The sequence below is a fragment of the Beta vulgaris genome, chromosome 5 (genome assembly GCF_026745355.1).
Source record: "Beta vulgaris subsp. vulgaris cultivar EL10 chromosome 5, EL10.2, whole genome shotgun sequence".
In the NCBI taxonomy this organism is placed as follows: domain Eukaryota; kingdom Viridiplantae; phylum Streptophyta; class Magnoliopsida; order Caryophyllales; family Amaranthaceae; genus Beta; species Beta vulgaris.
In genome coordinates, this window is record NC_079206.1 from 41,769,298 (window position 1) to 41,787,228 (window position 17,931).

General features: G+C 38.1%; 2 protein-coding genes across 3 annotated transcripts; both read left to right on the plus strand.

Moving 5' to 3' along the window:
* The first annotated feature begins 3,018 nt into the window (after window positions 1-3,018).
* On the plus strand, window positions 3,019-6,616 carry LOC104908245 (hypothetical protein). Of its 2 annotated transcripts, XM_048644534.2 has the most exons (3): window positions 3,019-3,440; window positions 5,673-6,256; window positions 6,368-6,616. In XM_048644534.2, exons 1-2 carry the CDS (start codon window positions 3,279-3,281, stop codon window positions 6,228-6,230), a joined length of 720 nt encoding a protein of 239 aa, XP_048500491.1. In that variant the 5' UTR covers window positions 3,019-3,278; the 3' UTR covers window positions 6,231-6,256; window positions 6,368-6,616. The 2 variants fall into 2 exon arrangements, with proteins under 2 accessions (XP_048500491.1, XP_010695641.1); XM_010697339.3 differs by having other exon boundaries at window positions 3,022-3,440; window positions 5,673-6,616.
* A 4,847-nt stretch (window positions 6,617-11,463) lies between these two features.
* LOC104908250 (uncharacterized) lies at window positions 11,464-12,357 on the plus strand. The gene has a single exon (XM_010697344.1). The coding sequence runs from the start codon at window positions 11,464-11,466 to the stop codon at window positions 12,355-12,357; it is 894 nt and encodes a 297-aa protein (XP_010695646.1).
* Window positions 12,358-17,931: the final 5,574 nt, after the last annotated feature.

The following is a 17,931-nucleotide window of genomic DNA, read 5'->3' on the forward strand; positions in this document are numbered from 1 at the left end:
AAAGAGGGCTTAATCTAATTTGAGCGAAAGAAAATTTTACATAGACAAAGCTTCTTCACTTATAAGCCAAAACCAAACAACTCCAACATTTCCCGAGAAATATTAGCACAAAGGAAAAATATTCGAAAAGGTATAAGATGGAAAATAGGGAATGGGAACAAATCTCCTTCTAGTTGGATAATTGGCTCACTAACAAAAATCTGTTGGAGTTAACTCATCTCCCCTTGCATCAAGTAGATTTAGATATGAAATTAAGCGATTTTATCCTATCTAATGGTACGTGGTGAACTGGCCTAAATTTCAATTGTTACTTCCATCCAATATACTATCTAGGATCAGAGGAATCCCTCTTCCATCAACTATTTGCGATGATACTCCCATTTGGGACCCAACACCAAGTGGAGAATTCGATACTGACATCCCCAAGTGTTATTTCCCTAGGAACACTACAAGAGGGGGGGTGAATTGTATGTGTAGAAATAAAAGTAACTTTTTACAGAAATTTAAACTTAAACAAATAAACAAGTTAGAGGGACACAAGGGATTTTTACGAGGAAAAACTTCTTGGGCCCAACAAGAAGAAACAACCTCGACCACTAGGGATTTTTAAACTCAACTCTTTCACTAATTAGGCCAAACAACTTTGTTACAAGCTAATTCTATTCTCGAGCCACACCTTGAGTTCCTAAACTAAAGTTCCTGAGCCACTGTTCCCTTAATAGCAGTTCCTCTCAACTTCACTCGAAATTTTCTCACTCTTACTAGCTTTACTCAAAGCTTCTCTCTTATAAAACTTCACTCAAAGTCCCCTTACCCCAGAAACCAAAATACAATTGATCGAAATAAGCTTAGTGGAATTAGAGTAAGTAAGCAAAGAACAAATGGCTATTATGAGAGAATGAAGGCACTGACACTTAATTAGTTAAACTCACTAAATCACTTAGTCAGACACAATCTGGAACTTACTTAGACTTCAATATTTATAGTGACAGTAATATAGAACGTGGGAATTAAAACGTGTATTTGTGAAAAACCATTATCCCATGATGTTCCTTCCCTCAAGGAACACGTTATTTCCCTCAAGGAACACGTTCCTTAACACATCCCATGATCCCATGATCCCATGATCACTGCTTAGTCGTGGACATGTTTTAGTTACTGCTCCTAGATTATAGGAATTACTTGAGCATTATCCGAAAATCAGTTTTAATTTAAAACAGATTCAATATTAAAACTGAAATTAAATCCTTAAGAAAATATTATCTTTTAAATAAAATCCTTTAAAAACCGAATAATATTTTTCTTATCTTTTTCGAAAAACAAAATCTTTTCCTTAAAAAGATTTTCCATAAAAACGGATTTTCTCTTAGATTAAAACAGTTACCTATTTTTTAGCATGATCTACTCAACTTCCATTAGTGAACCGTTATAATACTTCGAGCCTAAATCTAATTCCTTTTATTTATAAGTTCCTTTAACTGTTTTGTTTAGTGCGAATTCGTCTGTTCCTTACAAAGGAACAAACTATCATTCTCAAATAAAACTGCCAATGTTCCTTACCAACATTACTCGTTTCTTTACAATGGAACTAGAAATAAAACGCCTTGCTTTATTCTTCTTGCTCCAATGCTGCTCCAGTATCAATTAGAGAAACATCTTCACTTAGTCTTCAAAATCCTCACTTGATTTCTTCATTGACTTAGTATTCTCTTTGTTCCTTTTAATGATACCTTAAGATAACTCATTAGTCCACTACTTAGTTTGCATCTTTGTTCCTTTGTCATCATCAAAACTAGGGTTCAACACCAAGTTACTAGTTTTTTCTATGGCATATTTGCCATCAAAGACTTGGATTCTGCAATTTTGTACACAAACTAAAAAATTTATGTGGTCTCTGTTCCACCCAAGAAGAGACCATAGACCATCTAATCTATTTTTGCAATAAAGCTAAGCAACTATTGAATACCTCTAAGCTTCGAGCATGGTCGCGTATGCCCCAACCAAATCAACCTCTTCTTATGGAATATTTGGAAAGAACAAAATTTTTCTTACACTCCTTGATTCTCTGAGAAAAGGACAAAGTAAAAATTGCATAATTCCGCTTCCTTCGATGGACTATTTGGAAAGAATAGAATGACATCATTTTTTATAATCAAAGCCTCAATTATCATCGCATCTTCCACAAAACAAAACTTTTTCACACAGAATGGTCAATCAAAACCACTGTAGACCATTTTGACTCCACATGTTCCCCTCTTTCCTCCAACAACACTCCAGCACATGTTCTCCTACCTCCATAACCACAATTAATCAACATAGCATGGTCCCCACCACCTGTTTTTGCATACAAGCTCAACTTCGATGGCTTGGTTAGATACTTCAATGGCTTCAGCCTGGGTGATCATTCACCTCTCCCAAGGCACTCTCATCAAAGCGTACGCTTACAATCTAGGAAACACATAAGTCTATGTTGCCGAAGCAACCACATTTTAACAAGGATTCTTCCTAACTATCAAAGAAGGGGTTACATCTCTCTATGTTGAAGAAGACAATTTACAGTAGCTTACTGGCCGCCCCATCATCATTTTCCCTAAAATGGGAAGGTGACCTTTAGTTATAAACGTAGTAGTTTTGGAAAAATGGGCACCTCTATGGCAGATTGCCAACATTATAAGATATATTCATAATCTCCTTTGCTCCTTCACTCAATGGAGCATTAAGCACATCTACAGAGAAGCAAAACAAAGAAGTCGACTGGGTTGCCAATATCGGTCATTTGATAGATTCTTCCTTCACAATTAAACATTGTACAACTTCAACCTTACATTCTATCCTTATAAACGATATATTAGGAGTTCTTCTCGTACGCAAGGTCTCCTAATACTTTTTTTGTCTTACTTAAATTTAAAAAAAAAAAAAAACATACGGCATACCGTCCAATAAGCGCCACATACTATTTAGGCTCCGCTGCGAGCCTGCTGCCTGTCAATTTGAGAGGATATTTAAAGTCAAATAAAAAAGTCGTTATCAAGCACCGTTAACAAGGAATCATTCTTTGCTAGAATTGCTTCACAGTTAGACACTTGTTCCCACTTTCTATTCATATTTTATAACGCAAGTAAATTGCTTCTTTACTTTCTCAACCTGTCGTTTATATTTTACTCATATTCATACTTGATAATACTTGAGTAATTATTCTATGTATTGGTATCGTATCATATCATCTGCAGTGTAAATTCAGGCAAACCAAGGCCCCTCCATCATAACTTTTTATTGAAATGGAAGTGAAGCAACTCGACTTTGTTCTTGTATCATTGGGTTTGCTGGTGTTTGGAGTATATCACATTTGGCTCGTCATTACTGTGAAGCGTAATCCTAGACACACTGTAATTGGCCTCAACGCTGAGAGTCGTTGTCAATGGGTTTTCTGCTTAATGGCCGTATGTTTCACCCCTCTATCTCCTTTATATTTCTTTGTTAATTGCTAGATATTTATATAGACAATTGTAGGTTCGACATCTGGTGCACTTGTAGAAATGTCTTTTAGACTCGTATTTTTAGAGTTACAATTTTACAAACATGTAGCAATTCGCCATTTAGCTGTTCTCTTTTCGAAGTACAATTCGAGTTTTAAGCATCACTTTTTGGCAATTTTGGTGGAAGGTTGAATTTTTTAGGCAAATTATTAGGTGAATTTGGTGTTGGTGATGTGGCAATAGCATTGGGATCAGGGATGATGAATATTGGGGATATTCCCCTGAAATTGTTGCAACCATATTATTGTAATTAGTTATAGGAGTATTTTTTTTTTTTTTTTTTTTTTTTTTGAGGGGAGTTATAGGAGTATTTAGTTTCCTCACAAATACTAATTCTTTTTATTGTTCTATAATATCTGATCCATTTTAATACTTTTTTCATTTTATAATGGTGGTAATAGGGCGTGCAAAGCTACCTCCACCACTGAGTCACACTCTTTAGAGGCCCAAAAATGTTAAATTAAATGTTGTGTTCTAAGTCTAAACTTTATTTTGTCAAAAATATATTAACAGTTAATATATTACATAATACATTAAGAGCCCGTTTGGGTCACTATTTTTAGGATCCAAGAAACGGAATCAATTACCAATTTCCTTTCTTCATGTTTGGTTCAACCTATCACCAATCTATTACCATTACTTGGTGGTAATGGACTCCCCCAATTTGTTACCTCCCTTCTCCCTCAAGTAACAAAATCCATTAGTTGGTGGTAATGGTTACCATTCCATGACTTGAACAAAACACCCAATAAATGTAACCATTTTTATTACCATTTCTCTCCTTTATTTATTTCCATTCCTTTTTCATTCCATATATTCAACCAGACGACCCCTAAATATGCATATATACCCTCTATGCATAATAATTTTATATTTAGTATCCAACTTTATAATTACCACATTGGGAAATTATGGACTCATAAACTTTTGTTGTCTTGTGTACGCCTTGAATCCGAGATGAATCTACTGTTTCTAGAATATCATTCAAAGTATATATTTAAAGTTGGATTTAATAAGTCTAATAGGAAATATATTTGATAGAGTATTTGGTAACTAATTATTATCCAAGTCTAAATGCTCTTTGAATTATATGCATAACTTTGATATTGGATGTGTAGGATATATGAGACTATGGTTTTACAAAATGATGATGTCTCTAAAGAGAAAACAAGTATGAGCATTTTCTTCTAAAAAAAAAGAGCATTTTCTTATATCGAACCATGGGGAATAATCTTGATATAGTTGAGATTAGCGTATTTGTATGCTCAACATAGTGATTTTGTACTATAAAAAATCTCAATCAAATATTGGGACATCAACTCATAATTTGAATGTTATGAATGTACACATGTGTCTAATATCTGGTTGATGCCACGGATGAAGCTGAGTACGTATTTACCCAGTAACAGTTTATTCGGATGGAGAACTTTGAGAGAAAGGGAGGGAAGGGATAGTGAATGATCTTGTTCCCTTATTCAGATACAGGATATATAGGGGATGAGAATGGTAAGAACTTCGAAGGATCCATTTTCCTTGCCCTTCTTAATGAACCAAATCCTCCTGATATTACAAATATTTAAGATGGAAAATGCAAACTTCTTTGCTCTCCTCCCTTGCTCTATCATTGCTAACCAAAAGATTATAGAGGACTGAATCATGAGCAGGTTTATAGGGTATTTCACTTATTGAAGGACTGAGTCACGACATTTGGTTGAAAGGATTCAAGTGTGTATTCTGCTTACGTTCTGTATTATTCAGATATTTGGCCACAGAAAATCATTGCTATTAGGGGTTGCCGTGGCTTATATTTCCTCTCGTCTATTTGGTTTTACTTCTTTTACTGAAAATTTTACAGTAGCAAAATAGCCAAGGAATGTTATTATCTGATTGAGTTTATCTTCAGAAACTTGTTATCCCTTTGAATTTTCTCACTGTTGAATGTTGATTAAGCTATGGGTCACGGGACTGGTACCCTCACAGAGTGCTGTGCTTGTTTAGGAGACTTTCAGACGGGGGTAATTTGTCATGTGATTATAGAAAATCTATTGGTGTATATACTGTGCCTGAATATGCTATTAAATTAATGCAGGTAATTCGAGCTCCTGGAATTGAATTGACTCTAATGTTTGCTTTCAGGATCCCCTAAAAAATGGTGTTTTGGTGGTTCAAACGCTTCGCAATAACATGATGGCCTCCACCCTTCTCGCAACAACAGCGATTACTCTAAGCTCAATCATTGGCGTCTTTGTGAGCAGTACTTCAACCAACACAAGTGCAACTTCCAGACTGGTGTATGGTAACAAGAGTGAGTTCATCACATCAGTCAAGTATTTTGCACTCATCCTTTGCTTCCTTGTAGCCTTTCTGTGCAATGTTCAGTCGATTCGGTACTATGCACATGTGAGCTTCTTGGCAACCTTACCTACATCCGGGGGAAAAAAGGAAGCTGTGGAATATGCTGCCCGATGCTTGAATAGGGGGAGCTTCTTTTGGTCTCTTGGCTTGCGAGCCTTCTACCTGTCCTTTCCTCTTTTTCTGTGGATCTTTGGCCCAATCCCTATGTGTGCTTGTTGTTGTTTGATGTCATTCGTTCTTTATTTCTTGGACACGACCAACAATTTCACGCGGCATCTTCACTGTGAATCCTTCAAAGAAACAGATTACAACAGCATGGTGCCTGTTACAGCCATATAGTTTATAAATGCCATTTAAAAGATCAAGTAAATATACCTCACATTTTTATCTTCTCTCTTCATATCCCCCTTTTACTATTTTTTATTGGTTTAATGATTATGCATGGAAGCCTGTAGTTGTAACTTGTGTTATTGAAGGTACTGCTAGTACCACTACAAGTATTGAAGCTACTGCCACAGCTCAGCTCAGCGATCTCATAACAACCTCTGCCATGTCAGCAAGTTAGTTAGGTGATTCTGTTAGAGCTAACTTGCTTTTGATTGGTTGTAATTGATGTAAGACTAATATGATTGGTTAGGACAAATTGTTCTGGTCCTACATATACTGATTGTAATGAGAATCATTTTAGCAATCATAGTAAAAGATCTCTCTTCTTCTCTCTCTCATTTTCTCTCTATTTCTCTCTTTTACATCAAAATGATTGCAACTGAAGTTCTATGATCTTCTTTAAGATATCAGAGCAGGATCTCATTTAGATCTTGGTGAAAATTTACCGCTAAAATTTGCAAGAATTCATAAAATTGAAGTGAATATTAGAAGAAGAACATTTCCTGCATTGATCAGCAAATCTGCAGAAGAAATTTTGCAAAATCAACTTCTAGATTTTATCACTTCGTTCATTAATTGAATGTATTAAATACTTGTTAATTGAGTTAGACTCAAGTAATTCTGAATTGAAATTTGAGTCTGATCTAAGTTTGATCTTAGAATTTCACAAAATGACTGCCTCAACCTCAACTAATCCTACTCAAGATCTACTCAGTCCATATTATATGCATCCTAATGAAAACACTTCATTATCCTTGGTTTCTGAGAAATTCAATGGAGAATTCTATGGAGGAATTCAATGGAGAATTCCATGGAAAAGTAGTATGTTTTTTTTGGTAAAATTGTTATCATATTATTAGCAAAAATCACAGCATATGCACCAACAACAATACAAACTAAGGTAAGCTAGTACATCACACTAGCTAACCAAACAACACTAACAACAAAAGACAACGAAAACAGAATTACAACAGCAAATGATGAAGCCAACTCTTATCCTCAGCAGACCATTTAACATCAATACAACTAATCATTCTGCTTGCAACATCTATTTGAATATCTTTCACTACAAGATCAGGTCTCTTCACTACACCATGCCAAAGAGCATGATTCCTACTCCAAATGTGATAAACTAGCGCTGCTAAGATGTCATACCACACCTGATGTCTTTTCTTCTTCCTGAACTTCAGACCCCATTTTTTCCAGGATGTGTACAAGTTCTCTTGATTAGCTATTTTGATACCAATCCATTGCATTACCCCCTGACATTTTTTTACTAACAGGACATCTGAAACAAAGGTGAAGGCAAGATTCGGTAGTAGTTCTACACAGGTTGCAATCAGCATCCTAACTTAGACCATCAGCAAGTAATCTGTCTTTATTTTTCAATTTACCAAGCATAATCATCCAGGCAATAAAAGAGTGCCTAGGAAGATGAATTTGTTCCAGACCCAGTGATTCTTAGCAACTCTAGATTGTTGCCCTTGTAACCATTTATAAGCTTCCTTCATAATATATTATTTTGTGCCATCTAACCATTGACCACCCTGATAAGTATTCTTGAAAATACTCTTCACTTTACAGATAACCTTCCAAATCCAACTGGCATTTTGAGGAGCCTCATACTTCCACCAACTCTCTTTTTTGATGTATACACAGTGGATCCATTTTATCCACATAACATCTTCCTTCTGAGCAACTTGCCAAACATACTTCCCAACTGCTGATGTGTTCCAAGCAATACAATTCTTCACTCCAAGCCCACCATTTGACTTAGGCCTGCAGATCAGATCCCAAGATACAAGAGGGACTCTACTCAGCACCACTTTACCATCCCAAAGGAAGGCACTATAAAAATCTGAACGATTCTCTTTAACACACTTTTAGGTAAAATGAATTTATGGGCCCAATAAATCTGTATAGTCATGAGCACTGAATTGATAAGGAGTGATCTTGCTGCATATGAAAGTTGCCTTAAGCTGCATCATAACACCCGCTTCCAAATTTTATCAACTAAGATGTCACAATTTGCCTTCCCGATCCTCTTTGTTGTTATCGGCACACCAAGATACCTAAAAGGGATACTCCTTTGTTTATCTTAGTAATTTGAGTAATCATTTGTTGCACTTCTTCTAAGACATTCCCATACTAGATGGCAGATTTCTCAGGTTTAGCATTAAGCCTAAAGGCTTGAGCAAATGCCTTTAAAGTCCTAACTAGCAAAACAACAGACTATACATCCCCTTTGCTAAATAACATTAAGTCATCCGCAAAGATCAAATGAGTCAATCTTAATTGCCTGCATCGATAATGAAACTGGAACTCCTCTTTCTTACACAATTTCTTCATTGGTCTTGAAAAATAATTGATAGCCATAACAAAGATCAAAGGGGAAATCAGGACTCCCTGCCTCAACACTCTTTTCCCTTGAAAGAAACCACATGAATCACCATTTATACTTAATAGAAGCTAGGACTAGCAATACATCCCATGATCCATCCTATGAACTTGTTAGGAAACTGCAGACCAACTCCTTATTAGAATCCCAGCTAACAAAGTCATAAGCCTTTCTCAAGTCAATCTTTAATGTGCATCTGGCTGGTTTAGACTTCCTTTTATAGTGCTTTAACATATCATGACAAATGAGAATATAGTGCATAATTTTCATATTCTCCACAAAATCACTCTTCACCTCATCTACTATACTAGTTAATACAACTTTCAGCCTATTACACATCATTTTTTAGATAATCTTATACAATACATTACAACAAGTGATAGGGAGAAATTGTGAAACATCACTAGGCTGATATACTTTAGGAATTAGACATAAAGTAGTAGCATTAAGATGTTTCAAAAGCTTTCCAGATGAAATAAAATTTAAAACAACATGACTTACATCATCATATATGTTATAAACATTTGGTCCAGGTGATTTGTTATCTTCAATATCCCATAGAGCTTCTTTCACCTCTACTGCTATAAATTTTTCACATAACATCTGCTGCTGGACATTAGTGATAAAATTTCCCTCTTTCAATATAGTTGTACTCATATGAGCATCAGGAGCAACAACAATACCCAATATTTGTTTATAATACTGAATAGAGGCATCGTCAATATCACTCTTCTGCTCTTTCCACACCCCATTCACATCCTTAATTCTGCAAACCTGGTTATGAATTCTTCTTTTCTTCAAGCAGGCATGAAAGTACTTATGGTTCATATCTCTATAGTTTTTCCAGTTTTACTTCATTTTTTGTCTCGGGGAGCTCACTCTGGCATTATTCAGCTCATAATACTTCTTTCTTGCTATGGCCTCCAGATTATACAAGTTCTCATTGTAAACATCATCATGTATCTGAGTTTGAATACTCCTGAAGCATATCTTGATCAGCTACATTCTCAACATTGGCAAACTTCTTTTTTATTCAACTCTCTTAAACCTCTTCTTAATTTCTTCAATTTTGTCATAATCTGCAACATAGGCAAACCAGTCAGTCTCTCTTGCCAGCTTTCTTGCACAATAGTCATGAACTCATCTGCCTTAGTCCACATATTAAAGAACCTAAAAGCTTTAGATTTTTTCACAATGGACTGATCAAACTAGATAACACAAGGACTATAATCAGAGATGCTTTCCGGTAAAAAGGTTGCAATAGCATTCCCAAACAACTCATCCCATTCATCATTAGCTAAAAAATCTGTCTATCTTAGAGAAAACCCTATCTTCCCGATCATGCTTATTATTCCTCTCTTGTATGTCCTATACCTTTACAATCAATACATACTATTGGCTTACACTCATACAACTCAGCCTGAATTGTCAGAAAACCCTTTTCATTCACAAAGTATCTTTCTGTGAATTCCTGATCCATTCTAACTGCCACAATAATTCAAGCATACTCTAAAATATCTTTCTGTGTTGTAACCTTGTCAGTCCTAATAGGCTTCCCTAGTTTTCTTGCTGGCTTATACAATGTCTGTTGCCCCCTGTTGGGCCCCAAATCTTTGTGCTTTTGGCGGTATTTTGGGTTCATTTTGAAATCATATTTGCATGGCAGTTGGGCTGAGAAATGGTGCGCACATGACCAAGTCAAGCAGCAGTTTATTTTGGCATTTTGAGAAATACAAGGAGATACTTTAAGATTCGGCTGACGTGGCCTATACATGGAGGAACAACTTAAGTTGCAGCTGGGAATATTCTTAGATATAAATATGTAACTAGATGTAAACCTAGCCTCTCTCTCTGATTTTCTTTAGCACACAATCACACTCTCTATACTCTCTACTGCTATAGCTCCCATTGTTACGAAGAAAAGCTTTCCATTGTAATTTATCATTGTATTGACGCCATCAGCAAATTAGTGGATTGGTGATCAAGAGTATCACCCGCGGTTTGTCCCGTCAATTGGGTTTTCCGCGTCAACAATTCCTTTGTCTTATATTGTGTTATTTCCTTTACGTCTTTTATTCATTCGTTAATGTTGATTGCAATAGTGTAAAGATCTCGTTGTTGGTCCCCTTTTCCTTTTGCGTACTTGGTACAAAATTGGCATAAACAATTTGGTTCCCACCGTGGGGCCACAACAAGATCTCTATACATCTGCTCGCAATCGCATTTCTTTTGTTTTACTTTAACTACATTAGTTTTCCGTATTCTCCCCTACTTTTGTGTTTTCAATGGCAGGACAATGAATCACTACCCAAGAGGTCATCGATGAACTCAACCGCGTCAAGGCGGAGATGGCGACGTTGAAAGAAAGCTATGTCGCGCCCTGCATGGAGAATCAGAGCTTGAAATCTGCCCAGAAACCTTCAAAAGGGCCAAAGCCTCGCAACACCAGTGACGTCCCCAGGATGCGTAATCTGGATGCCGAAGGATTCGAAACTCCTGTGAACCATATCATCCACGAAGACGCTGGCAAATCAGAAAAGGAAGATGGCGATGGTGATAATGATGGTGACGTCAACCCCCCAATTAAGGAGCCATTCCAAGGCCAGCCTTGTCGTCGTCTTGATGATCCTGTCCAGCATCGTCTCCAGTAATTGGAAGATATGATCGCCCGCATTCCTGGCGTCCCCTGACCAATGGAGAAGGCCACCCCCAAACAACTATGCAGATTCTCCCTTTGTTGATCCCATTGCATTGATCGAGGTGCCCAAGCGATTCTCTGTCCCATCTATGAAGCTATATGACGGCACCACAGATCCTAACGACCATGTTGCTCAATATAAGCAAAGAATGATCACCATTTCAATCCCAAAAAACATGCGAGAGGCATGCATGTGCAAAGGCTTCGGCTCAACGCTGATTGGGCCGGCATTACAGTGGTTCATTAATCTCAATAATGGGATTATTTCTTCTTTTGCTCAATTAGTCAACACCTTTAATATGCAGTTTGCTAGTAATCGTATGATGGAAAAGCAAGCTAGTGATTTGCATAGGATTGTACAAAAATCTGATCAATCTCTTAAGGAATTTGTGAACAGGTTTAATAGGGAAAAGGTGTCCATTCCAAACTGTGACTCCCGGACGGCCATCGAAGCTTTCAAGCGAGGGTTGGAGGAAGAATCAAACCTCTACAAGGAGTTGACCAAGTATCCTTGCCCGACGTTCGAAGACGCCCAAGCTAAGGCGTTGGCCCAAATCAGGCTGGAAGAAGACATGCAGTCCAGAAAAGCTTATGCTAACGTTGACAGCCGGAAGACAGTGACCAGTAAGCAGACGTCATGGCGCCATAAGCCATACGAGCGACCGCAGCAAGTCCATAGCGTCCGTCATGTCGGATCAACCAACGACTGGAAGAATGATCCTGGCCTGCCCCCTAGGCTCGCTGAATACGGCTTCAATGTCACCATGGGAGGTATTATCAACACTTTACATTCTTTGGGTACTGCTGTAAAATGGCCTTACAGGAACGAAAAGTCGACGGCATATCGCGATAAATCCATATGGTGTGAATTCCACGGAGACCATGGGAATCATACCGACGAATGCGTCGCCCTGAGACGGGAAGTGGCTCACCTTTTGAAGCAAGGATATCTGAAAGATTTGCTGACAAAAAAAGGAAAATAAACGACATCGAAGGGCGAGGACCGACGCCAACCACCCTCCTCGCCAGCCCATGTAAAGGTAATCAATGTTATTAGTGGTGGATCAGATATTTGTGGACTAGCATACTCTGCAGCTAAGCGACGTGCAAGAGACGGCCCAAATCAGCACGCCGTCCAAAAAGAGCTCCGTCATCCACGTGATGCTGAACTAGAGGCTATGCCCATCAGCTTTGACGACGCCGACCTCGGTGACGACAGAGACATACATCATGACGGACTGGTAATATCGTTGACTGTTAGTAATTGCCTACTTAAACGTGTGTAGTTGACAATGGTAGTTCAGCCAACATCATTATGAGAGGCGCTCTAGAAGACATGGGGATCGACGAACAAGACATCATCCGAAAGTCCACGGTCCTTGTCGGATTCAGCGGAGAATCCAAGCATACCATGGGAGAAGTGACGCTGCCCACCTTCGCCAAGGGAGTTAGCATGCCAACTAAATTTTATGTCATTGACTGTCCTTCTTCTTATAATGTGATTTTAGGCAGGCCTTGGATCCATAGCATGAAGGCTGTCCCATCGTCTATCATCAGTTCTTGAAATTTCCCACAAAATGGGGGGTACAAGAGATCAAAGGGGACAGACGGGTTGCGAGGGAGTGTTACAAAACGTCCCTCAAACCAAGGAAATCGGAAGCATAGCAATTACAGATGCAGACGTTGGGAGAACATGACTTTGATGAGCAACAAGTAGGTGAGGTCATATTAGACCCTAGCAACCCAGATCAAACCGTGAAGATAGGAGCTGCATTGTCTCCCGACGTCCGTCAGCAGGTAATCGAGTTTTTAACAGCTAACACTGATTGTTTTGCATGGTCGCATGAGGATGTCACAGGAATAGATCCTGACGTGATTACACACAAGCTCAATGTCGACCCTAACTACAAACCAGTCAAGCAAAAAAGGCGCAAATTCGCTCCCGAGCGAAACCAAATCATCATTGATGAGGTTCAAAAACTAATCGACACCGGTAAGGTAAGGGAGGTAAAATACCCTGATTGGTTAGTTAACGTCGTTGTTGTAGGAAAGAAGAATGGTAAGTGGAGGGTTTGCATAGACTTTACTGATCTCAACAAAGCTTGCCCAAAGAATTCATTCCCTCTACCGCATATAGACGCCGTAGTAGATGCCACTGCAGGACACGAGCTGCTGACATTCATGGATGCCTTCTCGGGATACTCATGCACCCAGAAGACCAAGAGAAGACGTCATTTGTCACCGACCGTGGCATCTACTGTTACAAGGTCATGCCGTTCGGATTGAAGAATGCCGGTGCGACCTATCAACGCTTAGTCTACGCCATGTTCAAAGACCATATAGGGGACACCATGGAGGTCTACATAGATGACATGTTGGTCAAATCGAAAACTGCACATGATCGATCATGTATTACATCTACAACAATCATTCGACGTTATTCGAAGGTATGGCATGAAATTAAATCCTACAAAGTGTTCTTTTGGAGTGTATGCAGGTAAATTCTTGGGATACATAGTCACCAAGCGTGTCATCGAAGCTAGCCTAGACCAAATCAAAGCTATCCTCAACATTCAGTCACCACAAAATTTGAAGGAAGTACAAAAGTTAACTGGACGAGTCGCCACATTGAACCGGTTCATCTCGAAGTCTTTCAACAAATGCCGGCTGTTCTACGACGTCCTGAATAAGAACAAAGGATTCGAATGGACATACGGGCATGAAAAAGCCCTCCAAGACCTCAAGCAATACCTTATGACGCTGCCATTGTTGTCAAAGCCATCAGCTGACGAGCCGCTGCAATTGTACATCGCCGTTAGCGAATCTTCGGTAAGTGTTGTGTAATAGCTCTAATTTTAAGAGCGTTTATTTAAAAGCTAATTATAATTATTCAGTTAATTATGTTTCGGATATTCTTATTTTATTTAAGTTGGAGTATGGATATTTATTTTTGTTGTATTTGTAATATATTTATTTGTTTTATTTTATGAAGTTATTTATATTATGCGTTTTGGATTTTAGTTGTTTAAAATATTTGAGTGGTATTGTCGAAAGTTCCCAACTAGAGTCGGTTTCCATTTTCACCATTATCCGTTGGGTTATCTGGAACCCAAATACTCCCATCCTGTCGGTTTAATTAAAACAAAACCCACCGCTTTATTCTTTCTTTCTCGTGAAACAAACTTCAAACCCAACTCATTTTTCTCCTTACTCAATCTCCCTTTCACCGCTGATTCTCTCCACTGCCCCATCTCTCGGTGAGCTTGCCGGAGCCTCAGCTCGTCTCGCCGCGCAAGCGAGCAGCTTTGCTTCTCTCATTTGATCTTTCCTCTCGTGGTGTCGCGCGCTCCTCTGTTCGCGTGCTATTGCAGGGTCGTGGTTGTTGCTGCGCTACTACTTGTCTGTCGGTGTTGCTGTCCGACCCTTCCTTCTCTTTTCTTCATTTTGTTATTGCTGTTGTTAGTGTGCCGCCGCAAGCTGGCGTCGTCACGTTGTCCTTGTGGCTATTTCCTCCGTACAACCGTGTGATTGGCGTCGGCGCGAGGTGGTGCTACTGGTTGTTGTGTCCAACTATTGCTATTTCAAAGGACCTAATTTTGTGGGAGGTATACTTTTGTCCAATTTATCTTTCTTCAATATCAGATTATTAGTTAGTTATTTATTATGATTAGTAGTCAGTTTATTTGGAGTTAGTATGCAACTATGTTTAGGAGTTATAAGTTATATTTCACAAATTCCACTCCTTATGTTATGTGCTTGTGGCGGTCGTGTTGTTGAAGTATTGTTATTCTGTTATTGTGGTCGTTTGTGAAGTTGTTGTTGTGGTTGTGCTGTTGGTTTGTTGTATTGTTGTTGCGGTGTTGTTGTTATTGTTTTGTAGTTTGGAGTTGTTGTGGTGTTAGTGTGGTAGTTTATTTATAAAATGGTAAACTAAATTGTTGCAGTTACTTGTGGTGGTGGTTGTTGTAGTGGTGTGCTTGGGTAGCGGTTGTTTGTTGTTGTGAGCCAAAATTAGCTAGTGTTGTTAAATTATAGTTGAATTGTGTAGTTGAGGTTAGTGTATGGAATTAGCTAGTGAGTTAGTTTCTATTGGAATATTTCAATTAGTGAAAGAATTTATATTAGAGAAGATTTAGTTTAATGAGTCTTGAGCTTGAAAGTTATTTGGATTAGTTCCTTTATTCGAAATATAGTGAGATGGGAAAACAATTAATTATTGTTATTTTTTTGAGGTTAATGTTGAGGATTGTTACGGAATTCAAGAGAGTTGATGGAGTTGTGAAATTCTCAAAGTCTTTATATGCCAGGAGCTACATAATGGATCGCGTATGAGGTAACTTTTATGTTCAGTAAAATCATTTACTCATGCCCATGTGTGTGTGGATCTTTATTCTGTTTTTGATACTTAAGTTCGTACTATGGCCATAGTTATGAATGTCATGCTATGAGTTGATTCTGGAAAATATTATTTGATGAATATGAATATGCAAATGTTTTGCTGGCTTAGTTTATGAACTGAAAATAGAAAGTGTGCAAGGTATGGGTGGAGGATATTTACTTTTTGACCTGATACGGTCGGCTACGCTCCATAACGAACCTTGGGGGTAGTATTGCTGGGCTCCATAACGAACCTTGGAGGCAGTGTTTGTTCTTTGTCCAAAGCCTGTACTTGCCACTGATTTGTTTAAGAGAATGAGCTATGCCAGCGGTGTAACGAGATGAAAATGATTTGAGAAATAAAATTGTTTATAACGGGCTGAAGTAAAGGTTACGAGTTTTCCACTCATTTTGGAATTGTGTTTGTTTTGTATTTTCTTCTCTGAATTTGCAGGTTTGGTATCAAGAGCTCGAGAATGGAAGTGAAGCAAGATTATGATGTTGTCCTAGATTAAGGATTGACCTTGTATCTAGATAGTTGAAAATAGTTATTTATGTTTCGTTGTATATGATATTTGAGAATATTATTGGAGATATTGGTGTATTTAAGGATATTTTTCCGCTGCGAAGTAATTTATTTGAGAGTTGATTATAGTTTATGGTTGTTGAGTGTGTTTCATTAGCAGCTCGGAAGCGCGGGCTGTTACAAGATGGTATCAGAGCAACCTTGCGACCGTATGCCTAGTTGGCTACCTAGCGAGGGTAAAAGATTCTTGGGATAGTTTGAAATCAATTTGGGATTATTAGTGGTTGAGAATTGATGATCAGGAATTAGGAATGTTGAAGGTTAAGTTTATGATTGTTGCGCTTATGCGTGTGCTATATGATTTCAATGTCTTGTATTATCTATGTTATGTGTTGAGAAAACTTATATGATTTGGTTAAGTAAACGAATTTCAAACGTGATCTCTACGAATGAGATGATTGGAATTTTATGCTGAAATTTTTGCCCTTTTGTTTTCTTTGCTCCTCGATTTTGATATTGAGTTGAAGTGGAGATACATAAGCTGATGGTAGAATTTAGGTTTGGATGACTGATATCTTACAAGTGAGATTTCGGTTTTATCTAAATTATTATTTTCAAGTTTCGAGGACGAAACTTTAAATAAGGGTGATAGTATGTAATAGCTCTAATTTTAAGAGCGTTTATTTAAAAGCTAATTATAATTATTCAGTTAATTATGTTTCGGATATTCTTATTTTATTTAAGTTGGAGTATGGATATTTATTTTGTTGTATTTGTAATATATTTATTTGTTTTATTTTATGAAGTTATTTATATTATGCGTTTTGGATTTTAGTTGTTTAAAATTATTTGAGTGGTATTGTCGAAAGTATCCAACTAGAGTCGGTTTCCATTTTCACCATTATCCGTTGGTTATCTGGAACCCAAATACTCCCATCCTTGTCGGTTTAATTAAAACAAAAGCCCACCGCTTATTCCTTTCTTTCTCGTGAAACAAACTTCAAACCCCAACTCATTTTTCTCCAGACTCAATCTCCCTTTCACCGCTGATTCTCTCCACTGCCCCATCTCTCGGTTGAGCTTGCCAGGAGCCTCAGCTCGTCTCGCCGCCGCAAGCGAGCAGCTTGCTTCTCTCATTTGATCTTTCCTCTCGTGGTGTCGCGCCTCCTCTGTTCGCGTGCTATTGCAGGGTCGTGATTGTTGCTGCGCTACTACCTGGCTGTCGGTGTTGCTGTCCGACCCTTCCTTCTCTTTTCTTTGTTTTGTTATTACTGTTGTTAGTGTGCAGCCGCAAGCTGGCGTCGTCTCGTTGTCCTTGTGGCTATTTCGTCCGTACAGCCGTGTGATTGGCGTCGGCGCGAGGTGGTGCTACTGGTTGTTGTGTCCAACTATTGCTATTTCAAAGGACCTAATTTTGTGGGAGGTATACTTTTGTCCAATTTATCTTTCTTCAATATCAGATTATTAGTTAGTTATTTATTATGATTAGTAGTCAGTTTATTTGGAGTTAGTATGCAACTATGTTTAGGAGTTATAAGTTATATTTCACAAATTCCACTCCTTATGTTATGTGCTTGTGGTGGTCGTGTTGTTGAAGTATTGTTATTCTGTTATTGTGGTCGTTTGTGAAGTTGTTGTTGTGGTTGTGCTGTTG

Coding starts and splice junctions, on each gene's coding strand:
- LOC104908245 (XM_048644534.2), top strand. CDS start 3,279: ATGGAAGTGAAGCAACTCGACTTTGTTCTTGTATCATTGGGTTTGCTG. Junction 3,441..5,672: donor GGGTTTTCTGCTTAATGGCC/GTATGTTTCACC, acceptor GTTTGCTTTCAG/GATCCCCTAAAAAATGGTGT.
- LOC104908250 (XM_010697344.1), top strand. CDS start 11,464: ATGAAGCTATATGACGGCACCACAGATCCTAACGACCATGTTGCTCAA.